Genomic DNA, 23,114 nt, shown 5'->3' with positions numbered 1-23,114 from the left:
CAGGATGCTGCCCTGCTGATATCAGGCCTCTCCCCAGGCACCACGTGGATGGAGGTGGTGGAGGAAGCTGTATAAACTCACCTTTGTTTATGGCCAGCTTCCTTGGCATAGCCAATTTACACATGCAGCCGGCTTACAGCCTACAGATTACAGCAGTAAAGCCGGCGTGGTGATCCAGTAAGACGATACTGCCCACAGACTGCATGCAGCGGGGCAAAGATTGATGGTGAGAGCACTCGTGAGAACATGATATGAAGAAAGACTAAAAATAGAGAAGCGCATTTCAGTTTTCTTTCCACTGTTCAACATTGCAGAGTAAGGTGACCATGACAGGCTTCTCCTTGCATTTCCCACAGTTAGGGGTCTACAGGATATGATGTTTACAGAGCATTGTATCGACTTAACTTTCATCTACAGAACAAAAAAAGGGTATTTTTTTTCACATCGTTATTCTCAAGCAACAGTTTTTCTACAACCAACATGCCTCCCTCCCTCATCTTATAGATGTTACAACACCACCTCATTTGCAGATACTAAGGACTGGAAGTAGTGACCTCTGGTAGGTTGCCTTGGCTTCTTCTGCATGCATGGGAAGCCACAGTGGGAGTACGTGTCAGCCAAAATTAGCTGTGACAAATTCCCGAGTCCTAACACTATGCCTTGCACCTCTAAAACATGCTCGCTCTTTGGTTTAGGCTGCCTTTGAGCAGTTGTGCCTGCGTACAGAATAAGCGTGCACAGGGCTGCATACAAAGCCTGAAAATTTCTAGGGCATGTCAATGTCAACAATGCAGCAACCAGGAGACCTGGTATCGGGACCTCAAGGATGGACTGCTTTCATGGATTTTGCCTTCTTAGCAGAAGTGAATTTTTGCTTGAATGAAATACAATCAAAGTTTAATAATATTCCCCTGTTCACCTGCAGGTATTTCATGCCAAAATCTCCCATCCTAAAAAGACACCCTGGAAGGCAGGCTGTCAATTAAATCAAGGTGTAATTTGATAGAGATGCACTAAAAGCACTCAATGTGAAACTGGGATTCATGGATCATGCACAGACAAGTCCCCTACATCGTCCATCATCTCTGAAGATGATATGGGTAAGTCACTGGGAACAGAAACTCACATGTAATGCCACTTACGCACTTCAACACGCTAACTTATTGAAGTCGTAACCCACTGATTAAAACCACGTTCCATGTTTATCTTCGGATATCAGCAAGCACTGACTGATAAATCACAGCTACAGGAATTTTGCCCAGAAGCTGGCACTAAGAATTGCTACTCAGAGGTATGATAAGACGTAAATTCAGAGAGCAGATGGAGATCATGGGATGATAACAAATGCTATCAGTAGTTTACTGACATGTCATTGAAGAGCTACGTGAGGCCCCCATCCAACTGGCTTCCTAAAGATATGAGGAAACACAGAAGAAATAAGCTACAATAGTAAGGACAGCCAAATGAAAACATTAACCAGCAATTAGGATGTCTGTTTGTAGTCACTAGGCAGATGAAGTAAGTACTCTGCAGACTTCTGTATCAAAGGCTACAACGAGGCTTGACATCATCAGAATAAATCATCATCATCATTCGATAAGCTAGTGCTTTTTTAAAAAAGTATCAGCTAGAAATATGCAATGATTATGAATTCTAAAAAAAAAGAATCTCAAAGTTCTTCAGGATATTTACGTTAATCCTCACAACAGTGCTTACTCTGACTATAACCTTATTAAACCAGAGTCAAGCAAAGCACAGAAATTTTGTAAGGTGTATTTGGTCCTTGAATGTGGGACTCAACAAGGAAAGGAACCTGAATCTTATGCTGTAGACTATTTCCCATTACACAAACTCTCCCCGGTTTGTATGGCAAATGAATGCTGCCATCTAAGGTGATCTTGATATCCCTGCAAGTTAAATGAGGCATTCCAAAAAATACTTGTTTATTTTAAAACACAAGAAGGGAAACTGCAACAGTCTGTTTTCCAAAGAATGAAAATGCAAACCCGGCATAATGGAGAAAACGTGCACACATCCTAAACATGTGTTTATCTTAACCTTAGTAACCACACGATTCCCAGAGATTTATTGATGGATTTTATCAGTAATATATGAACAGGAATTAAGTGGGAGGTTATAGCAGTGGGTGGTTTTCAACCGAAAATTTAAGAAAGTATCTTATTTGCAAAATGGTCTTCTCATGAAACCACAAAAAATTGCAGCTAGCACCACACCTTAATCCATGGGAGTGGTGAGAAGGAAAAAAGACAGAGTGCTATGCCGTCTGTTAAGCCTTCAGGTTTAAAGGGCATGGGTTACTAGAAGAACACAGTTCACCAATAAGTAATGTTTAATAACGATGATAAAACAAATTTAAAATGGTCAGATATTTTCATGGACCAGAAGGGAAATGGTCATAATAAGTTATTAAAATTCCAGAAACTATGGGCTGGCGGCAGTCTCAGTAGTTTGTTTCTATTTAAGATATCATTTCCAAATTTCAGAAATCCCAATCATTGTGCAAAAAATACATCATCTTATTAAGCACTTAAATATTTACTGAGAACTTTGTGGCATAAGCCTGCACCTCCTCTCTCCTGCCTCTCAGCTCTCATCCCTACTCTTCCTGGTTGTGCTACCCACCCTTGCCAGGCTTGCTTGCCCAGAGCCACCGCACCGCTCTTCAGAGCTCCCCATCCGCTGCTGGTGAGCAAATGGCAGCCGCCAGGCAGAGGTTAACAGGGCCATCCTTTGTAACTTTCTAAATGACAACAGGGCTCTATGCATCCCACTGAAGAGTAATATAACCTCACAGTCCAGCCTCAATGTAGTGAGAGGAACAAAGTTTCATGCTCAGGATCCCTTGCAGACCACACACGCTCCTAAACTGTGCATTCCCTATTTAACTTCTCCTTACCTCCCCCCTCCAAAAGGAAAAGAATAGAGCTTTCCGGAACAGAAGATTAACTTTTACCCTTTTATTTTATTCGTTTGCATTTACAGAGTCACAGAACGGTTGAGGTTGGAAGGGACCTCCAGAGATCACCTAGTCCAACCCCCCTGCTCAAGCATGGTCACCTAGAGCATATTACACAGGATGGCATCCAGGCAGGTTTTGGATATCTCCAAAGAGGGAGACTCTCTCTGTGCAGCCTGTTCTAGTGCTTTGTCAAAACTGTAAAGAAGTTCTTCCTCATATGGCGATGAAACCTGCTGTGGTTCAATTTATACCCATTACCCCTTGTCCTGTCACTGGCCACCACTGGGAAGAGTTTGGCCCCATAGTCTTTACATGGCCCCCTCAGGTATTTGTAGAGATTGACGAGATCCCCTCTCAGTCTCCTCTTCTCTAGGCTAAACAGGCCCAGCTCGTTTAGTCTTTACTCATAGGACAGATGCTCCAATCCCTTAATCATCTTCGTAATCCCTTAATCATCTTCGTAAGCATTTAGAAAGCATATAGGAGGCTGCAGACAGCAGAGCCCAGCGATGTACCCACTGCTGAAAGAGGAGTCCACCAGCAGCTGCAGTCAGGCTTTTCAGCCATTCTTTAGCTTGCTGGCACAGCAGCAGCTATCGCTGCTGCTCATCTTCCACCCAGAGCCTAGAAAAGACTAACACTGCATTTACTGACACCTCATTTATAACCGCAGCCTAACTCACTTTTGTGTGCTGTCCAAGCAGAGCTGACCTACAACGCAAAGTTACGGCTATGTATTTGTACTGCCGTGATGCACGCAGTCCATCCATACACCAAAGCTCTGCAATGTGTCTCTGACTCAAAAAGCTTCTACAGCCTTGGCCTAAGATAAAAGCTAGATGTCAAGTTCAGGTGCAGAAAACGCAAGGCAGTGCAGACATTTTATCCAGCATCTCTCAAATACTCAGAATAAAGTATTTTTATATATGTGCTGGATAAAGGATATTAACGAATATTACTAGCAGAAGTAAGACTGTGCAGTGATAATGCAGTTAAGAAAAAACATGCATCCATATATTTAATCATGACTTTACATATTTCACGTGAGGTTAGTACACAAATGGCTCCATGTTCATGTCACAATACAAGCACTTCTCTTTCACCACGTAAGTGGTTAGCTAGGTTATTTCTGGTTGCTCACAACACTATATTCCTACTGTACAACTATAAACAATCTTTTTTCCAAAACCCAGAATGCTTCTCACATGCCCAGAAAAACAAGTTCTAGGTTTTTTTTTTTGCCTTTGGTTTTGGTATGGTTTCTTTTCAGGGTGCATACGATCCCACATACATAGCTGGCAAAATATTTTTGTTCAAGATCGTTAAGTTTCAGAAACAACTTTATCTAAGATTATTTAAGACACAAACATAAACAATATTTAATGTATACTTCCAACATTTTTGGTTGTTTTAGGTTGCTTAATATGGCTCACATCCAGGAAGCAAGATGTCCACCTGAAAAACTGGACAGTCCTACTGCCTCGGAAAAAAGTAGTCTTATCTTATCAACTATAAATTTCTCAAAGGTAGCCAGAACAGCTTTTTACACCTGTTCAGTAACAAACCTGGTGTTGCTACTAGACACCTCACCTTTCAACAATCTCCAGTGGAGAAAACAGTCTTGATTTGTAAACAACAAATCCAGAAACAAGACAACACATTGGAGCTCTCCTATAGAGCTGCCTTCAAATTTATTACTGATTTTTAAGTGGAACATTTTCTGCTCCAATTTATACTGATGTAACTCTGGATAAACTAGGCTGACGTAAAGAAGGTCTTTTAGATATGCACTGAGATAGTCAAGCACAATTTAGTTTCAGCTATCATATCTCAACACTACTGGAAAATCCTTTCCTTGCTTTTTAGCCCTGAGGAGGTCGATCTGAATTTGACACAGCTCTTTCTCATGGATGAGAAACAAGCAGTGGGAAAATTCATCAGCTCAAAGGAACACTAACCACAGTTAAAGTTATCACTGTCACTATCATAATATTTGCTTTGCAGGTAATTTAAATTGCTCATCCAGATTTTCTCCAAGCATTAAGGACCGATTCCTAGTCAGAAAGAACAGCATAAGTGCTAAAGGTAAGCCAATCTGCATTTAACTACTTTTCAAAGTCATAGCAAGACAAATTTCAAAGAAAGAAGAATTTCACTCTGAACACTTAAATCTAAACTGAATTATGTTTGCATGCTGTATGGGACAGGCTCTGCAGCCGGTCCCACCAAGGAGAGCCTGTTTCAAAATCATCATTCTATTAATGAGGAAATTAAAGAAAACTGGTTAAAAATCATGCACCCAACACCTGCGCTCTCTCTTTTGTGCTGGAGATTGAAGACAAATAAATGAAGCGTGCCAGCAATCTTTGTCGGATGGACCAGACTTGCAGAACAGCAGTGCTTATACATGCAGCTAAAGTATCGCTCCCCTGCTCTACAACCACTGATGTCATATGCTAACTTCTGGCCTTAATGAACTGGGGGGAAACAAACAACACTAATTGGGAGACCACTGCTCCCTAAAAAGGGTGAAATAAAAATGATGAAAAATTCAGAATGCCATCATTACTGCCTGCTGATTACAGCAGTGCCTCAAAATTCAGGTTGCTTATACAAGAGGGACCAGTGCATCCTCTCACACCACAGTTAACCTTCCCAGTAGTCTTCAGTAAACTTTCCATTGAAGCACTCTGAAACTTCTCATCTACTAAATGCTCAGAAAGGGCAGTGCTAATAAGAACCAGTTCTTTTTTTTGGTGGGTGCCAGAATGCTGCAAAACAAAGGTACTCCTCCCATAACACATGCAATTTATGTCAGTAATCTAAAGGCACTGTCCTCAGGCATGTAAGTTAGCGGCCTTCGGAAAAGAGATTGCGAACAGGGAGATTGAGGATAATGTGGGAACAAACTTTTGCAGCTGCATTAGCTATATCACGATTCCCACGTGATAAGAGGAATTAAGTTTCTTAGAGCTATGCTATCCAACAACCCAGTGCACAACCCAGTAGCTATATTTTTACTGACACACCACAAGAAGTGACAATGAGCACACCGCAGTCTTCAGAGTCATGTTTTCAACTAATTGGCTGAAATGTAGAAAGAAACATCCTCTAAATGCAGAACAAGGTGGCAGGAAACTTGGAACAATAAAACTCCGATACTGACTTCCTCCCAGAAAAGCCTCCCTTGGAGCCTCCATTGATGCCACAACACCATCAGATTTCCATTATTTCCCTTTACAAGGCTTCTCCCCATCCTGCAAGGAGGATCTAACTTTGTCAAACTTGCTCACCTTGGATAAAGCTTTCTACGCCAGAAGCCTGCCTCCTTGCTGAGTTGTTTTAGGCAATTTCAGGAAGAGCATACCCCCAGGCCTTTTTCAGAAAGAACTGAAAGCACACTTTCCTGCTCATGTTGAAAAATTTTGTTGACCTTTCCCCTCTGAGAAGACGAGCACCCCCAGGCTGACTAGCAGGGGCATGCAACATCCCCTGGCATTTCAAGGAGGGGCAGGAGCAGATGGGAGCATAATGGAGACTCTGTTTCAGAGTATGCCTTTTGCTGCCATTGTGCAAACCTTCCCACAGTTGAACATAGATGGAGGGGTGGGAAGTGAAACCCCTCAAATTCATGTTTTCCCAATAGGAACTTTTAGCAAAGATCCTTTGCGTGTTTCAGCTCAGGACTCACTAGCTCTTCATCAGCAACTGCCATTCTTGGATGCTAAAACCCACATCTGGTTCAGATCTGCTCCTCTGAAGAAAGAACGGGAAAAAGATCGTTCCTGTGTCTCAGTGACCCTCTGCAAATGTTCTGCAACATGGAGAAGCATGCTGTGCAGTTCCAGGCCAGAGGAGACACAGCGGAGTCCTACAAAAAGGTGGGAAGGAGAAAATGGGACTGAAGCCTGATGGAGATGGAGACTGAATGTCAGCAGAACTTAGAGGGCAGAAAAATTTGGAACAATGAAAATGATGTCAGGAGAAAAGAAAAACCTAGTGAGAAGCTAAGGTATAGAGAGAGAGGAGAACAATGACGGGCCTGGCAAAAAGACTGTGACAAGCTATTTGAGAGCACCTTCAGATCAGGCAAGAGGGCTGTGGGGAGAGATCTGGAGGCAGCAGAGACTAAGAACATGGAAAAGAGAAAGATCAAAAAGTGATAAATCACATGAGGAAATGTGACACCATGGACTGATGAGGATGGGATTACAGCGAAAAAACAGATGATAGATGGGTGTGAACACTACAGGCAGTAGACTGCAGAGAGCAGGACTTTCTGGGTACAAAGGCTTAAATAAGGAGTCTTAAGTATTAAAAAAAAAAAAAAAGAGAGAGAGAGAGAGACGGGACAAAAGGTATGGAGAGGAGACAGCACAGGGAGAGGAGACAGAAGAGAGACTTCAACTAGTCTAGAAGGGATGGTTTAAAAAACGTCATGTCAGGAGTGAAAGGATAGAGAAACTCATTCATACAAATGAAGTCTCCCTGACTTCAGATACAGTTCAAGATTCCTGAAGCTCAGCCTCCATTTGCATCAAGTATTTGTGCAATGCACTAACAAATTATACTTCGCCCCACTCTAGTTACTGGTCTGTATAGACGACAACAACTTTTTAATGGCATTATTTTCCTGATGAGTTCTTGTATCAAATGGCTGAGTTTCACTGTGAGAGTATATTTAACATAACATGCCAGATATAGTCATTTTCTACAGCTATTTTATGCCATGTACAAGAGCATGGGCTTCTAACTTCTGTGAAACACAGGTACAAAGTACCAAATTTTATTACAAACTCAGGGGAAGCATTTTACTCAGGAAAAAAGATGCTGCTTGAGTAAGTGACTCTAACTGAAGTTTACGAATATCCTAACTAGACTGCTATTTGAAATAGTCAGGCTGGGTCCTGAAGAAGAGAAAGTCTGCAGGTTTTGCCCTGACCAGTACACCTGTCAGCATGACATAAGCAGGAAGCCAAGGTATCCGATTTCTCATCATAAACTTGCCTGAAACACGCTTCAAGCTGTACTAATTCAAAATTTAAATACCCTTAACAGATCATCTGATAGAACACACCAAACAATGTTCAGTCTATCCTTGTTACAATGCTTGCCTGTGCAAGAATCACAGCAGCATTCCTCAAAACAATAATTCAACTGCTCTTCCAGGTCACATACAAAATGGTTGTACTGCTTAGAAAAGCAGTTGTTTTAAAGCATGTCCTGAGGCACAGGGAGCCAAGTAGTGCCCGTACGGCCTCCTCTCACTCATCCTAAACCAATGAAATACTTCAATTGAAAAGCTGGAGAACTTCAGCAGACCTCCAGTATCAGTTAAAGATCACATTAGCCATGTCCTTTGAAGTTGATTTCTACCCGTATCTGACAGTTTGGCACTGTTTATAAAAAAGACCACCTGGATACTCAAAAGCCAGTCAAAATCTATGCCTTTTTAATTTACTTTAACAACATTGGGTCAATGAAAACATCCAAAGGGGTGAAATTCTATTTTTCCCCATTCGCTCCATAGTCTTTTATGGGGAGCATGCTAACACTACATGTTCTAAGGATTACACAGGTTGAAAATATACTCCCTGAAGTACTATCATAGGCTAACTAGTAATGAATGAACTTGAATACAATGAATAGTACCAGGATCCTACAAGCAATTTCACACCATTCATGTTAATGGGTCATTTGTGTATGTCTTACACACAAAATCCTGGAAACCATTTCCAGGCACATGAAGGACACAAAGGTAATCACGAGCAGTCAGCATGGATTCACCAAGGGGCTGTCATGTTTGACTACCCTGATAACCTCCTACGATGAAAGGACTGGCTGGGTAGATGAGGGGAGAGCAGTGGTTATTGTCAGCCTGGACTTCATGAGGACTTTCAACACCATCTCCCGTAAGATCCTCACAGACAAGCAGCTGATATATGAGTAGACAGTGAGGTGGACTGAAAAGTGGCTGAATGAACGGGCCCAGAAGGTGATCAAAAGCACAAAGTCTAGTTGGAGGCCAGTAACTAGCAGTGTACCCCAGGGTGCAATACTGAGTCCAGCACCAGCACCTCTCATAGGAGGAAAGGCTGAGACTGTTCAGCCTGGAGAAGGCTCAGGAGGATCTCATCAATGCACACAAATACCTCAAGGGAGGGTGCAGAGCGGACAGAGACGAGCTCTTTTCAGTGGCAGGACAAGAGGCAATGGACACAAACTGGGACACAGGAGGCTCCCTCTGAAGATGAGGAAGCACTTCTGTGCTGTGCGGGTGACCAAACACTGGCACAGGTTGCCCAGAGAGGTTGTGGGGTCTCCCTCCTTGGAGATCTTCAAAAGCTGCCTGGACATTGTTCTGGGCAAGTGGCTCTTTGTGGCCATACCTGAGCAGGAAGTTTGGACCAGATGACCTCCAGAAGTCCCTCCCAAGCTCAACTAATCTGTGATTCTGTGTGGCTTTGGGTTGCTCCTTTCACAAGTTAATGTGACTTGCTAGATGGGGCTGAACTCCTCTACCTCTTCATGTCTCTTGGCACAACATGACAACTGTTTAGGTGCATAGATGTATTAAAAAAAAAAAAGCAAAAATACTTGATGGCACATCACAGGCAAACATGCTTTGCTCTGCATCAGAAATTTAGAGAGTGGATTCACAGACTTCAGTTTTAAAACCATCTCAGCTGTAGAGCTGGAGCACATTTCAAAGTTCTGGAAACAACAGTGAGAACATGCTCCTTTCAAGTATATTTCCATTGTCCACAGAGAAGGTAATGTCAGCAAATCCCCATTACTGCAGGACAAAAAGCCTGTAGCAACAGCTCTCAGCTGGGGTCAGAGGGCAATTAAAATAGTACCTATTCATTTCTCCCTTTTTGTCCTCATGCCATCCTCAGTCTGACATTATTTCAGTTGCTAGCTCTTTCTACTTGGGTTGCTTTGCATCTCCTCCAACTCTCCACAACAACAACAAAAAAGGAGGAAGGGGAGAAAAACCTCATTATTATTTTTAGTCTGTGTACATAAGCTCTTGTATTGCAGTCTGCAGCAAAACTCACTAACTCACTAGAGTGCTCCAGTTCCACCTAATTCCTACTCCCCCCTAACTTTCCACTTCCTGGGTTTTCCCTTATTTCCTTGTATTGTTTCTCCTCTAATTATTCACTCTCTCCACTTAGCACTGGTTCATTTGCTTGTGCCTTCCTCCAGCAGCTCCCACCTTCATGTTTCCATACATGTCACGGGCAGCACTTGTCCTTCGACCTTCTCCAGCTCTCCTTTTCCTATTCTTATCCCATTTCCTAACTAGCTGCCAAAACTTGACCCAAGTTTATTTGGAAAATAAGACAGATTGAGCTGCTTCCCTTCATCTTAGTTTGGCTCTGCACCAGTCATCTGGCTGCCAAACTAAATGGCCTCAAGTCACAGACGCCTAGATAATCAAACCCTCAAAGGCTACAGTACTCCTACAGATGTCTGCGGAGGCTTACCACCCTCTTACAGCCACCACCCTTGGATAGGTGGAGCACTGCAGCATTGCTAAGCTAACACGTGGAGAAAGGGATCTTGAGAAACATACACAAAGAGGCTGCTCCGTGACATGCTTCCAGTCACACCTCCCTCCCCTGAAACCAAGTGGAGAACACGCACAGGCTGAGGTAGCTGGCTCCCCACTGCCCTCGCCATTTAGGAAGGAGCTCCTCCCGAGCCCGGGGATTCTGAACACCGACTGAAATAAAGCCCCGCTGCCAACCCCTCCATCTCTCAAACAGGCGGCTAGTGCCACACAAAGCCCTCAAGATTTTTTTATTAGATGCTGTAGAAAATGTCCCTTGTCGTTTCACAGGTAAATTCCTCAAGTTCTTTCACAACTTCATTTAATCTGCATCTGCTGTAGCGATGCTTCAAGTGTTTCTAGTAAGCATTTTATTTTTTGGTCTTCCTACTTCTCAATGGAAAATTTGTTTCCAGATTTTAATGATAGTTTCCAGTTTCTCAAATTGTATAGTTTACTGCATAGGAAGAGGAACAAGGGGGTAAAGTTTCCAAAAACACTGAGGTCATGCCTTGTGAACAGTGACTACACATAGATACTGACTTACTTCTGTAGCATATGACAACCTTTAACACTACCAAAATGAAACTTCAAGGTAGAGAAACAGCAACAGCTACAGAACCCAACAAAACCTTGCAGAAAAGATTTCTTTGTGAGAACTTGGGGAGGGGATGACAATCAAACATGCATTTGTTACCACTTGTTACCAAAGCCTTAACCTTTCTTTTTCTATTTAAATTTTGTGTGATTTGCTGGGCAAGGGACTGGGATAGGGGAGGATGTCACCTTCAGCTGACTGCTATTTTCTTTTGCAAACTAGCTCATACAGCTATTTAAAGCTATATATTCTACAAATAGTGTACCAAACATACACCTCCCAAAAAATTCTTCTCTGTTGGTGGTCGTAACACACAGGCATAGGTTAAATACGTGGACTACAAACAATAGCCGAGAGACTTCACTGTCATCTTCAATAACACAAAAGAACATGACTGATGGGCACAGTTGTAAGCACATGGAGTGACCATAACAATCCACAGAAGGACTCAGCTGCATTTTAGCCTTTACTAGAAAGGGAAAATGAAAGATATTGTTGGACTGGGGATTGGACAAAAGCATCACGGCTACTAATACATGCTACAGTCACCACCCATTCAGAATTGATACTAAAGAAAACATAATTCCTTCATGCAACAGACAAACAATAGGGTTATCCAGCAAATGCACATGCCATATTCAATAATATAGGCCAAGGTCTTGGAGCGAACAGACTGCAGCTGTGAGCTGCACAAAAGGGAGACTGACAAGGCAGGAAAGAACTTGCAGAACTAGTATTTGGGGAGTGGGGGCAGGGTGGAAGAATCAAAAAGGGAGACCCTTCAGATAAAACCTTTAAAGGGGCAAACAGGTTCTCTGCTGTTTGCTTCTTGCTATATATTGCAGGAAAAAAAAAAAAAAAGCTTTTTTTTTTTGTTACTGCATGTTACTGCAAAGAATTCATCACTTTATTCACTACTCAACTATCTATACTATACTACTAACTATAACTATATCCTATTAACTGTAGGATATTTTTTCTGTTATTTCTTCATGAACAAGTAATAACAGCTTAGATTTATCTAATCAAATCAAAACTATAAATAAACAAGAACAATGATGTTACACATACAAATTTATAAAGACCCTCGTTTAGGTCACCAGCAAAAAACAGTTCCAGTCAGGTCCATCTGTCCTGCTGCAAAATCTAAAGATATTAAATATAGCACTATGGAACAGTTAGCTCAAACCTAATCAAGACTCCTACCTCCACAATGCTTTTCAGGTCCTGCACGTACATCCTCTCTGTCTCCAGGATCTCCTGGACAACTCTGTCTACGTAGAGGAGCTTCGGACTGGTGGGCTCTGTCACCAGGGACATTGCACAGTTTTTGCTCACTCCCTTTGGTTCTGTTTTCCTTGGCATGCTGAGCTTTTTTTCCAGGCTCTCCTCAGGATCCTCTTGCTCCGCAGGGGTGTTTTTGCATGGCTTGTTGCTGGAAAATCGTCTGGCTGGGACTAGTTCTAGCTTGATGGCACCCGTTTCTTTATCCTGGTTAAACAGGCCCAAGTGGCTGTTGGAAACTAAGGTCATCCTGCTTCCAAAGGAACAGTGGCTGTCTCTGGAGGAAGCAGAAGAGGAAGTGGAGCTAAAGCTGACGGGACGGTCACTGTCTGACAGGTCCATGGTTTTTTTTTCACAGCAGCGGAAAGATCTGCTCTCCTGGTGCAAATCTTCCCCTTTTGTCTTGGAGTCAAGGGCCTCCGTCACAGCTGGTAAAACATCAAGAGGTAAGTGGAAGTCATCTAAAAAATAAACAGAACGAGTGGTCTTACTGTTGGTGCTCCATGTAACTTAACAGTTGGCAATAGACATTTTTACAGCTTTGCACACAAAATTGAGACAAACCTATTTTTTCCACAAGACAACCAGAACAACATAATTTGGGGATCACATTTTTAGGTGGTGGGGATCCCCCTTGGGAGGCTACTAAATAGGCATTGCATGATTCCAGTTTGTGTATATACTTCTGGCACATCCTTTCTTGGCCCTACATGCTATGGTGCTGGACTTAGTGATAGCACATGCACCGTCCAGGCTCAGCAGAGGAGAGAAATAAGACTCAAACACTTTCCCTAGGGTTAAAAAAACTCTATTGGGAAGAGACCTTGCTACCCCCAAGCTGTCAGTTGACCACGGCTTGGAGGCTTTGGAAAACTCAAGGGTTGTGTCAGTGATACCAGACAGTATCTTCCATTTTGAACACTGCAAGGCCAACACGGGCAAGCAGAAACAGAAAGCAGTTGGTTATCAATTACCAGCTCTGTAGCTTGTACAAAAACACTAAAACCAGAATGATTTCCCAATGAAAATAACATAGCTTCTGAAAAAAAGAACTCCCATAGGAAACAGTGCTGCCAAATAATTCTGTTTTCTACTGGGAAAATAAGTTTTTCTGAATCTGTACAGCTCAAGCCAGAATATTACCCCTTGTTGAACTGACCCAAAGCTGTTTTTCATATCAGTGCAATAACAAAGTCAGATGTCTGTCTTCCTGTTGGCACATCAAATCTACTTTCTTTTTATTGACCGTATGCCCTGAAGGACATGGTCCGTGATGTAGTGCAGATTTCTCTCTGGACAAGTTGTGTGCCGTGCAGCAATCAGAACCTGTAAAAGCAGCTGCAGATATATTGAATACTTCAATGTTTCATTTCAGTAAGCAGTGTCCACACAAAAAAACGTGTCTCAGACTCAGAGAAACTCAGTATGTCAGTATTGTGAAAAAAAAAACTTATGACAATTTTAAAAGAGAAGCAATACTGAAGCTACCTACACAGTGTGTAACTCAGTCCTTATTTTACACCAGTAACAACCTAATTTTTCAAAAATCATTCTGGTGACTAGAATTCCAGAGGGTGGTTTCAGTAAAGAAACCATAAAGCCTTTAAAATGGCAAATTAAACTCACCTAACCTTTAAGGTGGCCCTTCTTAAACTAAAGCAGACTGGTTATGAAATTACAAGGAAAAACCTCCCCTACAATGATCGGGGCTGGGGGGGGAGGGGATTTTATTCAGAACAGGAAAAAAAACACTACTTTTTATTTAAAAAATAAAAAATAGAAGAAATCAGAAGCAAACAGACAAAAAAAAAATCCCAGAAAAGAATGTTTGCTTTATTTGGCCTATCTTGCATGCATACGATTTGATTTGTGCATGAGTAATTAATACTACCATTTTTCAGTGATGATGATATTAGCTTTGTGTTACGGAAAGGTATTGCCCTTAAGGTAACACATGGAATTAACAGAGAGTAATTTGCTCATTATATGGGGCAGAAATTGACCCTTAGACTAAAATCTGATCTGGCACCTCTGTCTCCCTGGTTTTATCTTAAAGTCTGAAAAACTACAGCCCTACTTTATGCCATGTTCGTTCATTTTTGCAACACAGGATCGTATTTTCTTCCTCTTCTTGAATTAAGCAAATAAACTCCAAAATAAAATATAATGCAAAAATCTGGAAAGTGTTTTAAACTGAAGAATGCAGTGAAGTTCTCTTGTTTCAAAATCAGTATGGACAAAGATGTTTGCCTTCCTATTGCTTGTGATAAGAAAGTATGCATTTTTGATAAGAATGTATTATTGTTATCAGCTTTGGATCATTTTTCAAGTTCAGTTAGAAAGCATAATGTTACTGTGCAGATGTAAACCCCCTTGAAAAATGCACAGGATAAACAAGATAACAGGGATGCCCTTCCGCTAACTTACTCCAAGATATTTTAACTAAAATTACACAACAAAGAAACACCTGATTAGCCACGTTTAGGGGGAAAATAAAGGGTTCCTGTTACATTCCACCACTCCATGCTCTTTTCTTCCTGTTTCACTGATATGTTGTCTGCCTCCCAGATAACCTGAAGGCATTAATATATAATATTTGCTTCACAAACACCATAAGGCTCATTAATACAAAAACCAAACAAAACACAGTTCAGGTCAATGAAACTGAAATCAGAATAAAAGTAGTTTTTCCATAAAACATGCTCATAGAAAGAAACATGGGGAGATTTTAACACACCCTAAACAAAGCAACAACAACAAAAGCTATTTATTTCCTTGTTTAATGACAATACCATTGCCTATTAAAAACTAACAACAAGGATCAGTTGCAGCAGTTAAACTGTGCTTGCTCAAACACCTGCATTCTCCCTGACCCTGGCAAGCCCCAGGTCCCTGCTAGGCACAGCTATTTAATTGCTCGCAACACATTTGACTCAAGTTCCTCCGTTTTCAGACAAATTCCTGCACATTTCTGTATAAATTACAAAAAGCAAGCTATTTGCTACTTGAGAATCTTCATCTGCTTTGTCCTCAGAGCTTCATCCTGCCTACCAGCCTCAAAGTTTCTTTTTACTTCAATTCGTCCTTATTCCGGCTGTAAATTGGATGTTTGGCTTCTCTGCGAACAGACTTTGCTCAAATCCTGCCACGTTGTCCCCAAGAGAGGCGTTTTGCCAGGCAGAGCCCAGGCAGAACGCATCAGCTCCGAGGAGCGCCAGGCCCTGCTGGAAGCCCACCTCAGGTCACGAAGCTCAGCAGAAAGGCACGCCAAGCCCGGCCGGGCATTTCGGCGTGACACTCAACCAGGAAGCAGTCTCCCCTCCTCAGCTTTCAAGCCCTGTAACAAACACTGCACACCCTGCTAGTGTCAGTCAGAGCTGAGGGACGGGCCCTGGCTCAGCTTAGCCCTGAATTTCCATCTGAGCTACAGGTACCTGTTACAAAGCCACAGCCCTTCCCAACAACACAGCATCTGAACATCTTCCAAGGTTTCACAAGTTTATCTTCAGAAACGCCTCTGAGGCTAGGTGGAATTACCCCTGTTGTTGAAACCAGGTTCCGAGAGTTGAGATGATTTCTCCAGTCACAACCCCATCAGAAAATGCAGAAACTGAATCCCGTTCGTTGCTGCGGTCCCATGCCCATCCTTCTCTTTGTCAGGGTTTGAATTTGGCTTTTCAGACCTCTGGTACAGCTTTAACGTAAAATAACTTCACTCTTCTGCCAGCTGCCTGAATTCTGCACATCCTGCCTGGTGAAAACCTCACAGATAAATTAATGCAGGGGTAACCGCCTCCCCCAAAACTGGTCTCTACGTTTCGCAGCTGAGACAGCTGCCCTCTACTGCCTGTGCCTTTGAAAACACTGTAACCTCTTACAAATTTCTCTCTGATACAAACTCATCATTACAAAAAGCAAATTCACCTCTCAGACACCCCGAAGGACTGATTTATAAGGCTCTACAGCCCCCCCACACCCCTTTTCCTCCCCAGTTTCACAGCATCACCCCCAGCAGCCAGCTGCATTGGGCTGCAGACAGGTTGTGCAGCTCCAGCTAGCGGCACATCTCCTGCGAAGGACACGCTCTGAGCAGGGCTTGTGCTCCCTGACCCACATCTGGCCGGGTCACCGCGTTTTTGTCTGGCATTCCTTTGTCTACTGGGCCTTTTCAACGACGAGCCAAACTAATATTGAGAACTTTTGTGAGTTGTGAATAACGGTATTTAACTCAGTCTGGGGAGAAAAAAAAATCTTAAATTTGCATACTTTAATTAACGAATAACAGTAATGACTTGTTAGTTCAGCACTGAAAGGAGGATAATTGCACATTTGTCCGGACTCACAAGGCAACACGCTCCCCGAACAAGGTCGTTTCTTGTTTGTGCCTTTGCATGAATCCAGCTAGCCTTCCTCCAGCCCTGCAGACCTACCCGCTCCCCTCCGTCCCCTGCACCCCACTGACAGACAGACAGACACACACACACACACACACACAGTGCATGCTGGCATGGCACGACCCCAAAGCTCTCCCAAGAAAGAACCACAACTTGTGCCTGTCCTACAGTGGTGCAGGGGCAAGAAACACAGCATTTCACCCCAACAGGCAACTGTAGTAGTAGTTTCAACATTGAAGCCACATGCAAAACAAATCTTTCAGCTTATCTAATGCTTTCAGCATGCGATCATAAACAAATGCTCAGCGAAACGTGCAAACCTCTTCTATCACTTGCTTTTCTTTAACATGTACCTCTTGCCTGTAACTACAGTCAGAGTAATGATAAATGGTTTTCCATTATCTCTACAGCCTTGGCTACTCTAGGACATTAGCATACAATGTAAGATAAAGCACTCTAAGTCAATTTTGTATTTAAATACAAAGATCCCCAAGCCTTGTCTAAATATAGGTGTTTATTCCTCCACGTTGTTTACTGCATATGACATCTTAAGATACAGTGCATGACTAAGAACTCACAAGTCAATTTATATTCATAATTAGTATTGTTGTTGCCTTTCTCCCGGCATGAAAAAGAGCACCAAAGATGTTATCTGCAAAGTCAACATTACCAGAAATTACAGGCTTCACATCCTCTGGAAGTTCAGCTAAATAAAAGTGATGAGACTACAAGAATCCTTTCCTGTATTTTCTTTGAAATAGCTGCTTATTTCAAAGAAACCATTTATATTTTAGACACAATTAAGCAGGACTGTTTACAGCAATTTCTACAGTAAGTATCAAGTTCAAATGCAGCAGTGCAATTTAGAAACATAAATGTTATACATCTGCCTGAGAAAGATTAAAATACATTCACTACAATGATCCCAACACGATCTTAAGCACATTCCCCATATCCTCTCTGCACTGAATACTACACAAGTGAAGGTCAGCAGATTACTAGTTACTAACTTCTGAATATGAACATGTCACTTCTAAAACTAATACCCTCTGTGAACAAAGCCACATTAGAGAGTTAACATTATTTGCAGGATGAGATCTCTAGAGATTATGAATTCAGTATGAACTGTCACAAACGATACATTGCCAAGTACTTTAACTGAACTTTGAGCAACAGAAATCCCATTTATTAGCAATCTTACAAGAAGGAAAAAAAAGTCATCAGCTAATATGTCTCCGTCTGTCAAGCCGCCCTCCCCACCATGCAACACTCAGAGCAGAATAGCCTCTGTCAGAACCAAGCCTGCTAATGCCCGAGAACATTATTGCAAGGGAAAATCCTCTGCGACAGTATCTCACCACTGAGGAATGTCTCTGGCTCCCCGCACAGAGAACGAACAAGTCCTCTCTATTTTTCAAATCCTCTCGGAACAACCCACGACCTACCTGTGCAGCAGGGAGTAAATGCACGCTCTGCCTTCAGCTGTTCCCGAATTACCTCACCGGGCACTCAGGTAAAATGAGAAGCTCTTACTAGTCCGTACAGCTCCTTCGCCAGAAATATTGCATGAGTCAGCTTTTATCTATCAAAACCCTAAACACAAAGGCTTTACAGAAACCTGATTCACAACTTTCTCACTGCCTTTTTCCCAGTGCACCGAGAGTCTTCAGCATCGCTAAGAGCCTTAAATGAAACATTACATCATTCGATTCAGGGACAGGACAATGGGCATCGCTGTGGGTAACTTTGAAACGCACACTTCACTGAGCAACACCCAGTAACTTCCATTTTTCCGGGCACAAAGCTGTAAAAATAGCGAATAGAGCCCATGCTTCCATGGCATTTCTTACGCTTTGACCCTTTGATTCGCCGACAATATTGATAAGCATGCAAAGCAAATAAATAACCTGCTGGCATTGTGAAATTCCTGTATTTATATTAGAAACTCCCATGAACCTGCAACGCTAATTAAAAGGGTTCGTTCTGGACCCTATTCTGCCTTTACATAAACAGGAACAGTCTTTTGCAGCGTGTTTGCAAAACTTCAGTGTTTTTTAAAGGGACAGAGGAGAGACTTTCAGAAGAAAATGTGAATGCTGAGCCACCAAATGCTCTGTTGTAAATCACAACGAAGCAAAGTAAAAGAGAAAGGACTTTTGAAGGGAAGGGGACCCATGAGAGGACAAATGAGAGGGATAAGGAAGAAACAGAGAAAAGGAGAAAAATGGGTGTAGAAGGAAGAAAACAAGAGTATGTAGGGAAAGGAAAAGAGATGCAAGCAAGAAAGATGAGACAGACAGAAAGAAGGTTTATCACAAAACCTTGCTTGGTGCCTGCACGTCCTGTGGTCCGAGTCACTCCCCAAATCACCAGGCTGGGTAACCAGGAAAAAAAAAAAGTGGATGATGCCTGCCTGAACGTTGATAGCACTGACTTACCTAGGAAAACAAAGAAACTACCGACCCAGAGAGGAACCATTTCTGTGCATCTTGAAACAGGGCTGGGTGCAGTTGCTGTGTGCACGACAGGGGCGAGAGTTTGACAATTCAATTCACCCCCAGTCCTACTCCTCGCAGACAGGTGGGAAAGCTGATGATGGCTCCTCTGCCTGGGAACTCTTCTGGCCCATGGAGGGGGTGGTGGTATCTCCAACTTGGAGCTGGGAGGCAAAGGAAGTCAGAAGAGTTCCCAGCTGCTGGCACCATTTCCCAGGTGTGTTTTCCCAGCTGTGTGCTCAACCCCAACCCACAAAGAGCTACTCTAGTCTTTAAAACCACACTTCACATTCACTCCCTCTCTCCTTACATGCAACATGGCCTCAACTTCATTTTGAGCTTTCCTGAAGAGCATATTCATTGAACAACACCTTGCAGCAGGAAGCTGGGGGTAGAAAAGGGAAGCGAAGACAGCCTTGAGGCCATTCACAGAGCCGTGAAATGCTTTGATCTCAACATCCGGGCTGCCAGGGTGAGGTCCCATTTACCCAGGCTTAAAGATCAGCTGTTTACAACCCATTGCCCCGCTGCCGCCAGAGATCTTTGAGACATGTTCTCTCTCAAATACATTCTCCTGTAGTTTTTGAGGGTTCTTCTAACATACGCATGTTTACGTTTAAAGATATACATGCACACATACACAGGCCCACTTTTTGCAAGACCTTTGGACAGGCCACCATGTATCTGCAAATCCTGAACATATTCACAGGCATAGAAAGTCCAACACCAGCCCCAGAGTCCTCATCACACACACGCACAGACCACAGCACCCGTATACTTGGTCAAATAACCCCAATGTGGCAAACACACAGAACATTTGCTATACTTCAACATTCACACATACTTTTGTCAGAAGCCAAAAATTCACTTCCCTGAACCTCTGCTTCCCTCACACGTGGTGCCCACCTTGCCCATGGAGCTTTTAGCACCTCTGAAGGAGGTTTCAGCTAACCCTTGGGCAGATCTGTAGAGCATCAGCGAGATGCAGGGCATCGCTTGGTCACTTCTGTGAACTACTGCCCTGTTACACACAAGCAATACCAGCAACAAAGCAAAAATGCTTTGTCATTTAGCAATGACAAACGTCCTGAATTCTGAAGGCTCGAATCAAGCCCAGCAGTGGACCGACCAAGAGGCAGCCAGCAACAGAGAGCTTTCCACATTTGCTTCAGTGGGTTAGGTGCAAGCAGAGGCTGCAATGATGCAGCATGAGCTCCAGCCACGGCTGCAAACTCACACAGTGAGCTCCCATGAGCATTACTGTGGGTGCAAAGGAGAGGGAAGCTGAGCAGAGGTCCTTACGCTGTTCTGCTTTGTTCCTTCCTCTCTATGCATCCACATTTGGCCTTGGCTCTCATCCCCACGTATGTCAGCAGAAGTTTACCCCACACGTGAATGTTTCCCAAGGAATTCCCCCCCTGCATCACTTTAAATATGCGTAGCACTGAGATCTGTCAGTGCAGAATACCAGCAACTCAAAGCCTTTTGTTTTTAATGTGCATCACCAATGAAAGAGTACATAGATGTGCCAGAAAAACAATGTTTTTGCCTCACTTCTCCTTATTTTCTATCATTTCATATCTGTTGGATTTGGCTTCTGTTTATCTGCAGTATCTTCCAGGAGCTGGCACTCTGTTCGTTTCTCTGCCCTGTCTGCTCCTCCCTCCCTCTGTCCGCAGAGTGCCTCAGACTGCATTATTAATGCATCGAGGATGAAGACTTGAAAAAGGTGACCTGTTTTTGTTTTGGAACAAAGCCTTGATTTTTCTAAACTTAAACATTAAGTGGAGTTTAGAGAGGTTAGGAATGATGTTATACTGTAATTGCCAATTGGCTAAGGATTTACTGAAGAAATAAGTTATTCTCAGCAAAACTGAGGGGGAAAAAAAAACACACACAACACCATAACTCAACCACAGGGTACATTCAGGCTTAAGGACAAATTGACATCTTCACTGAAAGTGCAATGTAATGTATTAATAACTCTCTGCAATGCAGTAGATATTTGGTCTGCATACAGCGCTGCAGAGACACCTAGAAAAAGGAACAGTCCACCACGTGCTGATGTACTGCAACGCAAATAGGGCATATGGATCCAGTGCTCCATTTATAGGCCTTTTAAAAGGATTATTTTCCATCTCCTTGTGAACTTTGGAGGTCTACAAGGAGATGGGAAAAAAAAAAGGCCCGTTTATGTAAGTAAATCAGCAAGTAAGATTAAATGAAAACTCAGTGAAGACATGTTGATATGAGCACAAACGTAGGAATAAATACACAGTTCTTATCTCTACCATGGATGATAATGCAATCAAAGCTTTCTTTTCTGTCCGTACTGGTATTTACAGAAAACTAAACAGCGAGTGTCCAATGTGCTGCTGACTGAAGTTTTAAGCATTTTTACATTCAAACGTCCGCACCATGACCAGAATGAAAATCCACACATGCTCTTCTTTTTGCACAGCACCACACAGGATCAGGCCTTGCTGCTGCCACAGTACTATGCCTCCATCATACACTACATCACTGTAACAGTGTTTGGACATCGGGTCTGTTTTATACTTCTTCCTGGATCAGTCTACTGCTCCCAGCAAACGCCTCATCATGCCAACATGCTACTGCTAACTTCATCTAACCAAGCTGAAGTCCACCTTCAAAGCCTGCTGCTACAGCACAAGCACACTGGGGTTCTTGGCTAGTCATCCCTATACAGCACAACGTGCTCGTTGCTTTACCAAGATCATCATAATGTTTTTAAGATGAAAAATGTTAAATACCTTGTAGTAAGCAAATAAACTTTACAGAGGGATGCACGGTTGCAGTAAAAGAAATGACAGCATCTAGGGATTATTTTTACTAGTCACAGCCAAAAATCTAATTGTGTGACCACAAAAAAGGAATCTCGATACGACTCATCTCTTACAATTTAACACAAACTCATAACTACAATATCTAGCAAAACCAATCAGTTCTTTAAAACTCATTTTAACAGCTTGTTGTTGACTTCTGCCACTAATTTTTTGTTGACTTCTAAACATTTCCATTGAAAATGTCTTAAAAAAAAGGCAAACAAATGAATAAAAAAAAGCACATTTTGTAAAAGCCAGATCTTTGAAATAGCTGACCTCCTTAATTCTAAATAAAAGTGAATTTCAGAAACTTTAAAGACTTGGTATTTTCCTTTAAATCCAGCAAAAGGTTTTCTTCAATTTGTTTTTGAATTGAAGACACTTACTGGAACCTCCTCTGCACCTCAGGAAGTTTAGCAACTGGAATTTTGAAACAGAACTGTAATAATAACACTGGACTCATACTAACAGATGTTTGCATTTACAGTAAAATAAAACCTTTCCTTTGGGTTTCCTCTCTTCAACAAAAATAAAAGCTAGAGAAAGAAGCACTCATGTTTATTTCTTGAGGAGAAAAATCCTTACGCTCTGCCCATGACGGCCAGGGTCTACCACAGGCTGGCTCTGCCCTTTCAATTAATTGGTAATTTCCTTTTGCCCACTCTATTAAAATGCAACAACAGGTCTTAATTTTAAGGTGGTATTATAACAGTAAGCAAATAGCTCGTTGAAAACCCTAATTCAATAGGAATGTGTTCAACTTAATAAATGACTGAAACAGATTTTTGCAGCATACAGTAATGCTATTTTAAAATCTTACAGCACTTTAAATGAAAATAAATAAGAACCCAAATAGGCATTCAAGTCCAAAGCAGTAGTGTACCACCGTTCCTCTGACCCTGTTGCTTTCATAGCTAGGAATGGTATTTCACATCAATAAGGTCCAGAACACTAAGATT

At 42.3% G+C, this 23,114-nt stretch overlaps 1 protein-coding gene across 7 annotated transcripts in view; it reads right to left on the bottom strand.

Annotated features, from left to right (window-relative positions):
- The window catches only part of PLEKHG1 (pleckstrin homology and RhoGEF domain containing G1), a 162,081-nt gene that overhangs the window by 40,057 nt on the left and 98,910 nt on the right, over positions 1–23,114 (bottom strand). For 6 of the 7 annotated variants that reach the window (XM_048076918.2, XM_048076917.2, XM_048076916.2 and 3 more), the window contains one exon: positions 12,343–12,881. In XM_048076918.2, the coding sequence (XP_047932875.2) occupies positions 12,343–12,881 (539 nt within the window). Of the gene's footprint in view, positions 1–12,342; positions 12,882–18,259; positions 18,944–23,114 lie in introns of those variants that run through there. The other variant, XM_013178322.3, reaches the window with a different exon arrangement.

This window comes from Anser cygnoides, chromosome 3 (genome assembly GCF_040182565.1).
Source record: "Anser cygnoides isolate HZ-2024a breed goose chromosome 3, Taihu_goose_T2T_genome, whole genome shotgun sequence".
NCBI lineage: Eukaryota > Metazoa > Chordata > Aves > Anseriformes > Anatidae > Anser > Anser cygnoides.
Note: the sequence above shows the minus strand (reverse complement) of the source record. Positions and strands in the feature narration are given on the sequence as shown.